Below are 11,616 nucleotides of genomic sequence, written 5' to 3'. Positions count from 1 at the left end.
TAGGAAAGGAAGACCTGATCTGAAACACAGGAGGTGGTGGAGGGAGTACTTCCTGGAATTAAAAAAAGGTTGTTTTTCTGATTTTTCAGTATAGTTTTAAATCTAGACTTTGTGGTCCATCAACAATCTTGAGGTTACAGATGCTTTGGGACTATGTTTACTTGGAGAAATGTGGGTAGAGAAAGATTTCATTTTGTACTTAATTTTACTGGGTGTCTTCTGGCATTCTAGGAAGCATCAATTGGCAAAGGTGATTTTGTAATCAGTAGGGCAGAAGAAGAGCTCAAGGTTGCAATTAACATGTTATTGTACAAATCAAAAGAACAGTAGGCCCCCGGCCGGTCCGCTCTCGGGGCGGCGGGCGGGGGCAGGCGGTGTGGCAAGGTCGGCACGCTGCTTCGGCCGCGGGTCGCTCGGGCGCTGTCCAGGCGGAGCCGGCCCGGCCCGGGCTGCAGCCATGATTAAGCGCTTTCTGGAGGACGCGGATGATGCAGAACTGAACAAGTTCGTGAAGGATTTCCCAGGAAGCGAGACCTACCACCAACCAGAGGCCAAGACCTGGGTGTCCAGGCCCCAAATCCTGGAGCCGAGGCCCCAGGCCTCGGACCTCTGCCAGGATGACCTGGAGTTCAGACCCCCTTCGTGGCCCCAGCCCTCTGACAGCCAGCAGTACATCTCTGCCTCAGCCCCTCTCAGCCCCTCAGCCCGGCCCCGCAGCCCGTGGGGCAAGCTCGATCCCTATGACTCCTCTGAGGATGACAAGGAGTATGTGGGCTTTGCGACCCTCCCCAATCAAGTCCACCGAAAGTCCGTGAAGAAAGGTTTTGACTTTACCCTCATGGTGGCAGGAGAGTCTGGTCTGGGGAAATCCACTCTCGTCAATAGCCTCTTCCTCACTGATCTGTACCGGGACCGGAAACTCCTCAGTGCTGAAGAGCGGATCATGCAAACAGTGGAGATCACTAAACATGCAGTGGACATAGAAGAGAAGGGTGTGAAGCTGCGGCTCACCATTGTGGACACACCGGGTTTTGGGGATGCGGTCAACAACACAGAGTGCTGGAAGCCTGTGGCAGAATACATCGACCAGCAGTTTGAGCAGTATTTCCGAGATGAGAGTGGCCTGAACCGCAAGAACATCCAAGACAACAGGGTGCACTGCTGCCTGTACTTCATCTCGCCCTTCGGCCACGGGCTCCGGCCACTGGATGTTGAATTTATGAAGGCCCTGCATCAGCGGGTCAACATCGTGCCTATCTTGGCAAAGGCGGACACACTGACACCTCCAGAAGTGGAGCGCAAGAAACGCAAAATCCGGGAGGAGATTGAGCACTTTGGAATCAAGGTCTACCAATTCCCAGACTGTGACTCTGACGAGGATGAGGACTTCAAATTACAGGACCAAGCCCTAAAGGAAAGCATCCCATTTGCTGTAATTGGGAGCAACACTGTGGTAGAGGCCAGAGGGCGGCGAGTTCGGGGCCGGCTCTACCCCTGGGGCATTGTGGAAGTGGAAAACCCAGGGCACTGCGACTTTGTGAAGCTGCGGACAATGCTGGTGCGTACTCACATGCAGGACCTGAAGGACGTGACACGGGAGACACATTATGAGAACTACCGGGCACAGTGCATCCAGAGCATGACCCGCCTGGTGGTGAAAGAACGGAATCGCAACAAACTGACTCGAGAGAGTGGTACCGACTTCCCCATTCCTGCTGTCCCACCAGGGACAGATCCAGAAACCGAGAGGCTGATCCGAGAGAAAGATGAGGAGTATCTCTTGGTTTGGGAATAGGAATATCCCTGGCCCTGGTACATATCTGGATCCTGGATTGGTAGCTTAGTGGTTCTACCCAGAGACTCCATCACACCTCAGGGCTACCAAGGCCCTGGCTGAAGGGATTAGAGGTTGGGGGCACTTCTCTAAATCTATAGGACTCTCTGAAAGGCCCAACTTTGATTCATGTGCCTGTTCCAGCTGCGACGGATGCAGGAGATGCTGCACAAAATCCAAAGACAGATGAAGGAGACCCATTAGCTGGCTTTCAGCCCTGAATATTTAAACGCTGCCTCTTTGTCCCACCTATGCCGGCCCCTCCCAGCACCAGCTCTGCTCAGGCCCCTGCAGCTGCTGCCACTTCGCCTTACATCCCTGCTGCCTCCCCAGAGACTCAGAGGAAATAAAGTTTAACAAATCTGTAAAAAAAAAAAAAAAAAAAAAAAACAGTAAAAGGCAATTTGTACAGCTTGCCAGAAGGTCTGGTCAATCATTGTGCAGACGATAAGGGGTCTGGAAAATCAGAGAGGAGAAGCAAATGAGTCAAAATACCCAAGGTTTTTTTTGTTTCTTTCCAATTCAGAATTGGTCAATGTACCTCTCTGATAGCTTTAAAGTGGATGACAGGGATCAATAATGTATTGTTTCCTGTTTTTGTGAAGGACTTTTCAGGAAAAGTTTAACTAACCTACTAAATTGTTTAGATGTTAGTTTTATAAAGTTTGATATCGTATATTACATCTTTACTATGCTAAGACTTAAGACATTACTATGCTAGGATTTAAGACAGTTCAGATAACAGCTCTATCTGGATAAAATTTCATTTTCTGCCTTCTAGCAAATCTCCCGGCACAAAACAAAGGTTCATCTGTCGGCGTTTATAAAACTCACAGCAGGTTAAAGTTCATAAAGACAAAATGGTGGAACATTCCAGAACAAAATCAATAGTGACTATGCTATGAATATTGGTATAATTTAGTTCTGTTTGATAAAAGAAAAAGTAGTCTTTGATAAAATCCTTATTTACTTCATTGGCTAGGAGTATAGAAAATAATTTGAAATCTCATTCTGTTCTTAAACTGCTTGAAGAGAATGTTACCATTTGATACTTAAGTCTCACAAAGCACTTTGCAGGCCTGTTATCCATCCATCACAATATGACATTGAGCAGATGAATAAATAATGCTGTGAATTCCAGCATTGGTCCTTGGTCCTTGAAACAGAAGCAATGCTTCCCAGATGGATTAATCTACAACTATGAGTAAATAAGTAAATACATATATTTATAACATAAATGTGTATGTATATATATTATGAATTTATAATTTATTAAATTATTATAAATTTTATGTTATTCATAATTTATTCAATAAACATTTATTGAATGTCTATACAGTGCCAGGTGTTGGGTTACATACCATGTTTTTTTTTAACAAAATAAAAAATTTTTCATAATATTTTATAGTCTAGCATGGTGGTAAGAAGGCGGTTGCAAGCCAGACTGCCTGGTTTCAAAGTCTGCTCCTGTCACTTCCTAGCTCAATAACTCTGGGCACGTACTTAACTTCATTAGTAAAATAGAGATAATATTTCTCTCATGAGGTTTGTAAGGATTAAATTAGTCAATATAAAGAAATTAGAGTAATGCCTGAGATGAAGTTTACACCTGTGCATAATTGAACTATATTATCTTATTTTATTAGATGTACTTCTGACCTTAAGAACTTGTCATTGAGTGGATGAGACAGATGCCATCTGTATTACTTAGATTTCTCCAGAAAACCAGAACCAGTAGTATCTGCATGTGTGTGTATAACATATTTATAAATACATAAAAAGATATATACAAACATCTATGGGTATGGTGTATATATACACACACACACATTACATACACATATATCCTAATGTATGTACATGCATACATTCCTATTTATGTATGTATATATGTGAATTATATATATGTATATATACATATGTATGTATATGTAAGTAGATATATTTTACGTATTTATATGTATTTATATTTAGTTTTGGGCCAGGTAAATTCCACTGCCTGAGAGCAAGTAGGGGGTAATAAATGAAACTCATTTTGATTATTTCCCACACTGTATGTCCAGTTCAGGTTACACAAAGTCATTTTTTAAAAAAGCTGTTGGTGTTCAAAAATCTCATACATACACACACACGTACATGCATACGTATGCATGCACACATATATACATATACATATATACGCTCCTATATATTATATATATATATATATACATTAATATATACATACATACACAAGGATGTGTACAGGCATACCTCATTTTATTGTGGTTCACTTTACTGTGCTTCACAGATAATGTATTTTTTACAAATTGAAGATTTGTGGCAATCCTGCATCGAGCATGTATAGGTAGCACTTTTCCAACAGCATTTGCTCACTTCATGTCCCTGTGTCACATTTTGGTAATTCTTGAAATATTTCAAATCTTTTCATTATTATTATATATGTTATGGTGATCTGTGATCTTTGATGTTACTTTTGTAACTGTTTTTTTTTGTTTGTTTTGTATTTTTAAATTATGTATTTTTTAAAGACATACTGCTGATGCACACCTAATAAAATAGAGTATAGCGTAAACATGACTTTCACATGCATTGGAAACCAAAATGTTTGTGTGACTTGCTGTACTGAGATGTTAGCTTTGTGGTCTAGAACCGAACCTGTAATATCTCTGAGGTATGCTTGCATATGTGTACATATATATTAGGAGGCATATATGCACATATGTGATGTGTATACACATTATATATAGGATGTGTGTATCTATATCTACATGTGTGTGTATATATATAGAGAGAGAGAGAGAAAGAGAGAGATTGATTTTAAGGAATTGCATCACCAATATGTGTGGGCTGGCAAGTCCGAAATCCGTAGAGCAGGCCAACAGTCTGGAGCCCCGCGGAAGAGCTGATGTTATAGTCTGGAGGCAGGACTCCCTTTGTATGTGTCTATATTCAAATTTCCTCTTCTTATAAGGATATCAGTTACATTGGATTAGGACCCATCCTAATGATCTCATTTAAATTACGTCTTCAAGACCCTCTCTGCAAATATGGCCACACTCTGAGGTACCAGGGGTTAGCACTTCAACATGTGAATTTCTTGGAGGGCACAATTCAGCCTATAACATCATCCTAACTCTGTAATATGACAGATGTGGTGCCGGTGATCTGCACAAAATTTTTTCATCTGCAAAAACCCTATTTTCAAATAAGGTCACTTTCACTGGTACCAGGGGTTAAGACATAGACATATCTTTTTTAGGGGGCACAATTCAACCTACTACAATGACATTAACAGTAATGACAGTTGCAAATTTGAAAGAAGCATTTCTACACCATGCTTTTGGTTAATCATGCTAGACAGAAAAAAGGTCAAACTATGTCTATATTCTTTCTGTTAAAATTATATTTCTAAATTTTATATGAAGAGGTGTTTGCAGAGTATGCAGTCAAAAACTGTAAGAAAAGTATGTAGCTTTAAACAGTTAAATAATAAAATTCTTAAGATGTTTTTCCAGACTGGTGATGTCAGTAGTAATTATCAGCTTTTCAAGTTTGTAAATTTTAGCTTTTATCATTCTAAATATTTACTTTCATATCTAATTATGTATTTATAATTTTGCACTATTTTTCTTAAAAAAGAGTTCCCAAACTATATATGTTTCAGGCTCCAGCATATAAAACTCATTCACAGTATGGACATTACAGAAGATGATGTCTGTCCCATAAGGTTATTATTATTTTTTAAATTGTATTTTCTTTCTCTATTCAATCTCCATTGGCTGGTGCACATGAGCATACAAATATACCCAAACCTAGTCCTAGACAGCTTGGTCATCTATTTAAATTATAGGGTTGTTAAGTTTTAGCAAAATTCCCTTTAGTTTACCTCTGAAAGAGTGAGAAAGATTCTTTGTAGTCTTTACCATCAGCCAATTAGGAAAACGTTGCTTTAAAAGCTTACATATGGATTATCTAATGGACAGTGAAGTTGCTTTATTTGTATTTTTCTGAGATCCTGGACACCAGTTGTAAATAAAAGCTTCCTCACAGCACCTAGAACGTTGGATCCAATCCCATTTTCTCCAAGTACATATTAGGAGGTGTGTTGGTAACAGGACTTGAGGAGGAGTAGATGGTGTAGATTCTGATGAGATGGTTTTCTTTTGCAAAGAATTTGAAAAAGAATAGATACATGTATATGTATAACTGAATCACTTTCTGGTACACCTGCAACTAACACAACATTGTTAATCAACTATACTCCAATACAAAACAAAAAGTTAAAAAAAAAAAAAAAGCGCACATGAGTTCACCTTGTCCTGGCATGTAGCTCTTGTGTTTTAACATTGTCAAAGAGTCTGTTCCTAAGTGGGAACTAGTTTCAGGCATTTGAAATTGTTAATGGTCTTTTAAAAATGTATGCAATGTTGATAAGAATTCCTTCAGCAGGAGAAATACTGAGAGAAACTATCTTGTTTCTTCACAAAATCCACCTGTCTCTATGGTACATAATACAGAAATAATTCATTCTGTCAATGTAATGCCAACTTTTGTTAACAGAACAAATGTTTATTAAGTAATGTTAAAAGTAGAAGGAACAACATTTTTTTAGGACATACTACACTGTATTATGCAATTCAATTCTGGAAAATGAGGTTTAATGTTTCCACTGGACATTTTAAAATTGTGTGGAAATATATGATGCCTACTTCGTTTTTCAATATCTTTTTATTACTGCTGTATTTGATAATTAGTAGAAATCCTTTTTAAAAACATTTTCCTAACCTTAATTTTCATGAAAAAACTTTATAGATTTACTCAATGATGAGAGATTTTTCTCTTTTCCAGAACTTAAAGTTAAAATCTATGCTTTTATGTCAAAAACAGAAAGATTAAAGAATAAAGTATCTTTCTTTAGTCATGCTAAATATATTATGTATGTGTGTATCCAATTTTAAAAAATGGAATGGGATCAAAAGTTATAGATGTTAAGAAGAAATTTATATTAATGACCAGTGTCTAGGACTCTTAGAGAATCCTCAATAATAAAATTTTAATGCCCATGAGGTGATGCACGAAGGTAATTTGAAAGCAAGAACTAAACTCATTGATAAATTATTTCCCATTTGGACAGACTCCCTAAAGGGTCAGAACACATGGAATCATAGTCTTCTCTTAGGGTGCAATTGTGCTGATTATGTAACAACAACTTAGTTAAAATATTCTTAGTGATAACTCTGTGCAAACATTTCAGATGGTTCTCATCTACTGGCTCTTCTTCAAAAGTCCTTCTTTAATTCATCTTTATTTCACTTTTTTTTTTTTTTGTTTGTTTTTGGTTAAAACCGAATTCTCTTCCACTGGGACTCTTAAAATAGAGTGTCATTGAAGACGTTCTATGGATTTGTTAATAGCTTCCATTTCAGATTCACCATTTAGACTCAAATATAAACCTTTGATAAGGCTATTCAGATTAGAAAAGAAGATTTATTTCCTTTAAGGAAATAAAAACTTCAAATGTTCCCCTCATAAATTTTATTTCATTGTTTAAATTGAGGTAACATTGGTTTATAACATGATATATGTTTCTTGTGTACCACATTGTATTTTGACTTCTGTACACAATAGCATGCTCACCACTGAAAGTTTAGTTTCCATCATCACCATATTGTTGACTCACTTTACCCATTTTACTCTCTCCCCAGCCCCTCTCCCCTCTGGTAACCATTTCTCTGTTCTCTGTATCTATGTGGTTTTTTTATTTGCTTGCATTTTTTTTTTTTTTGCTTTGGTTTGTTCATTTACTTTTTATTTTATTTAATATTATTTTTATATTCCACATATAAGTGAAATCATAAGATATTTGTCTTTCTCCATCTCATTTATTTCATTTAACACAATACCCTCAAGTTTCATCCATATTGTCACAAATGGAAAGATTTCATCTTTTTTATGGCTGAGTAGTATTCCTGTGTGTGTGCGTGCATGTGTATGTGTGTGTTTACATCTTCTTTATCCATTCATCCATTGATGTGCACTTAGGTTGCTTCCATATCTTGGTTATTATATATAATGTTGTGGTGAACAAAGAGGTGCATGTAACTTTTAAATTAGTGTTTTTGTATTCTTTGGGAAAATAACCAGAAATGGAATAGCTAGATCATATAGTAGTTCTATTCTATTATTTTGAGAAATTTCCATACTGTTTTCTATAGTGGCTGCACCAATTTATTCCTACCAACAGTAAATGAGTGGTCCCTTTTCTCCACATCCTTCCCAACATTTGTTATTTCTTACTTTTTTGGTTATAACCATTCTAATGGGTGTGAGGTGATATCTCATTGTGATTTTGATTTGAATTTCCCTAATAGTTAGTGATGGTAAACATATTTTCATGTGCCTGTTGGCCATTTGTATGTCTTTGGAAAAATGTCAATTCAAATCCTCTGCCCATTTTTCAATCAGGTTGTTTTTTTGTTTTCGTTCAGTTGTAGGAGATTTTTTTTTAATATTTTGGATATTAACTCCTTATTGAATATATTATTTGCAAATATCTTCTCCCATTCAGTAGATTGTCTTTTCATTTTGTTGATTATTTCCTTTGCTATGTAGAAGCTTTTTAGTTTGATGTACTCCCATTTGTTTATTCCTTCCCTGAGGAGACATATTCAGAAAGATATTGATAACACCCATGTCAAAGAGTGTGCTGCCTATGTTTCCTTCTAAGAGTTTCATGGTTTCAGGTCTTACATTTAAGTTCTTTAATCCATTTTGAGTTGATTTTTGTGTATGGTATAAGACAGTGGTCTGGTCTTGTTCTTTTGTGTGTGGCTGTCCAATTTTCCCAACACCATTTATTGAAGAGTCTATCCTTTCCCCAGTGTATATTCTTGGCTCCTTTGTCATAAATTAATTGACCATATATGTGTGAGTTTATTTCTAGGCTCCCTATTCTGATCCACTGAGGTGTCTGTCTTTATGCAAATGCCATACTGTTTTGATAACTATAGCTTTGTAATGTAGTTTTAAATCAGGGAGTGTGACGTTTCCAGCTTTGTTCTTCTTTCTCAAGATTGTTTTGGCTATTCAGTTTCTTTTGTGTTTCCATACAAATTTTAGGATTGTTTATTCTATGTTTTTGAAAAATGCCGTTGCAATTTTGATATGGATTGCATTGAATCTGTAGATTGTTTGGGGTAGGATGGACATGATACTAATACTTCCAGTCCATGAGCATAGTATATCTTTCCATTTAATTGTATCTTTTTCAACATCTTTCATTAATGTCTTCAGTGTGCAAATTTTTCATTTCCTTGGTTAAATTTATTCCAAAGTATATTTTTCTTCTTATTGCAATTGTAAGTGAGATTGTTTTCTTAATTTCTTTTTCTGCTAGTTTGTTGTTAGTATATAGAAACAAATAGATTTTTTTTTGTATATATATATATATATATATATATATATATATATATATATATAGTACCCTGAAACTTTATTATATTTATTTATTATTTCAAATAGGTTTTTATTGTGGATTCTCTAGGGTTTTCTATATATAAAATCACGTAACCTGCGAATAATGACAGTTTTACTTCTTCCTTTCCAATTTGAATACCTTTTAATTTATTTTTCTTGCCTAATTGCTTTGGGTAGAATACTATGTTGAATAAAAGAGGTGAGAGTAGGCATCTTGTCTTGTTTCTGATCTTAGAGGAATAGCTTTCAATTTTTCACCATTGAGTATGATGTAAGCTGTGGGTTCATCATATATGGCCTTTATTATGTTAAGGTACATACTCCTATATTAAATTTATTGAGTTTTTATTATAATGGGTGTTTAGTCTTGTCAAATGCTTTTCTGCATCTGTTGAGGTGACCATATAAGTTTTTTTTAACATCTTTATTGGAGTATAAGTGCTTTACAGTATTGTGTTAGTTTCTGCTGTATAACAAAGTGAATCAGCTATATGCATACGTATATCCCCATATCCCCTCCCTCTTAAGTCTCCCTCCCACCCTCCTTATCCCACCCCTCTAGGTGGTCACAAAGCACTGAGCTGATCTCCCTGTGCCATGCAGCTGCTTCCCACTAGCTATCTATTTTACATTTGGTAGTGTATTTATAGCAATGTTACTCTCTTACTTGACCATATAATTTTTATCTTTCATTTTGTTAATGTGATGTATCACATTGATTGATTTGCAAATGTTGAACCATCCTGTATCCCTGAAATAAATCCCATTTGATCTTGGCATATGATTCTTTTAATGTATGGTTGTATTCAGTTTGCTAATACTTTGTTGAGGATTTTTGCTTTTAAGTTCATCAGATATTGACTTGTAAATTGTGTGTGTGTGTGTGTGTGTGTGTGTGTGTGTGTGTGTGTGTGTGTTGTCCTTTCCTGGTTCTGGTATCAGGGTAATGTTGCACTCACAAAATGAGTTAGGAAGCATTCCCTCCTCTTCAGTTTTATGGAAGAATTTGAGAAGAATAGGTATTAAATCTTTGAGCGTTTTGGAGAACTTATCTATGAAGCCATCTGGTCTTAAAACTTTTGTTTGGGTGGAGATTTTTTATTACTTTTACAATTCCTTACTAGTGATTAGTCTCTTCAGATTTTCCAATTCTTCATGATTCAGTCTTGGAAGGCTTATAATTAGAAGAATTTATCTATTTTTCTAGGTTTTCCAATTTGTTGGTGTATAAGTATTCATAACATTCTCTTAGAATCCTTTTTATTTCTGTGTATCCCTGGTTATTCCTCCTCTTTCATTTCTGATTTTATTTATTTGAGCTTTCTCTCTTTGTTTCTTAGTCTAGCTAAAGGTTTTGTCAATTTTGTTTACTTTTGCAAAGAATCAGCTCTTTGTTTCATTGATCTTTTTTATTGTTTTAGTCTCCATTTCATTTATTTCTGCTCTGATCTTTATTATATCCTTTTTTCTAACTTTGGGCTTAGTTTGTTTTTCTTTCTCTAGTTCCTTTAGGTGCAAGTTTAGATTGTTTGAGATTTTCCTTGTTTCTTGAGGTAGGCCTGTATTATTGCTATAAACTTTCCTCTTAATACCTCTTTTGTTGCATCCCATAGATTTTGCTATGTCATATGTTTATTTTCATTTGTCTTCAGGTACTTAAAAATTTTTTTCCTTTGATTTCTTCATTGACCCAATAGTTGTTTAGTAGCATGTTGTTTAGTCTCCACATATTTGTGATTTTTCCAGCTTTCTTCTTGTAGTTTATTTCTAGTTTTATACCATTGTGATTGGGAAAGATGCTTGATATATTTTCAATTTTCTTAAATTTATTAAGACTTGTTTTGTGTCTCAATTCTTGAGAATGTTCCATTTGCACGTGAGAATAAAGTGTGTTCTGCTGCATTTGGATGGAATATTCTAAGTAAATCTGTTAAATACATCTGGCCTAATGTTTCATTTAAGGCCATTGTTTCCTTGTTGACTTTCTGTATGGATGATCTATCCATTGATGCAAGTGGGGTGGTAAAGTCACCTCCTATTATTATTGTGTTGCTGACAATATCCCCCTTTAGATCTGTTAAAAATTGCTTTGTATACTTTAGTGTTCCTATGTTAGGTGCATATACATTAATAACTCATGTCTTCTTCATGAATTTTCTGCTTTATCATTATATAATGTGCATCTTTGTCTTTAGTTACTTTTTCTGGCTTGAAGTCTATTTTATCTGATATGAATATGGTGACACCCACTTTCACTTGGCTGCCATTTTCTTGGAGTAATATCTTCTATCTCTTTGCTTTGA

At 36.0% G+C, this 11,616-nt stretch overlaps 1 protein-coding gene across 1 annotated transcript; it reads left to right on the top strand.

The window, feature by feature from the left end:
• The first annotated feature begins 368 nt into the window (after nt 1-368).
• On the top strand, nt 369-2,193 carry LOC130708107 (septin-4-like). Its single transcript, XM_057545471.1, has 2 exons — nt 369-1,783; nt 1,979-2,193. Exons 1-2 carry the CDS (start codon nt 458-460, stop codon nt 2,036-2,038), a joined length of 1,386 nt encoding a protein of 461 aa, XP_057401454.1. The 5' UTR covers nt 369-457; the 3' UTR covers nt 2,039-2,193.
• Nucleotides 2,194-11,616: the final 9,423 nt, after the last annotated feature.

This window comes from Balaenoptera acutorostrata, chromosome 4, assembly GCF_949987535.1.
Source record: "Balaenoptera acutorostrata chromosome 4, mBalAcu1.1, whole genome shotgun sequence".
Classification (NCBI taxonomy): domain Eukaryota; kingdom Metazoa; phylum Chordata; class Mammalia; order Artiodactyla; family Balaenopteridae; genus Balaenoptera; species Balaenoptera acutorostrata.
The sequence above is the reverse complement of the archived record's forward strand: the minus strand, read 5'-3'. Positions and strand labels throughout refer to the sequence as shown.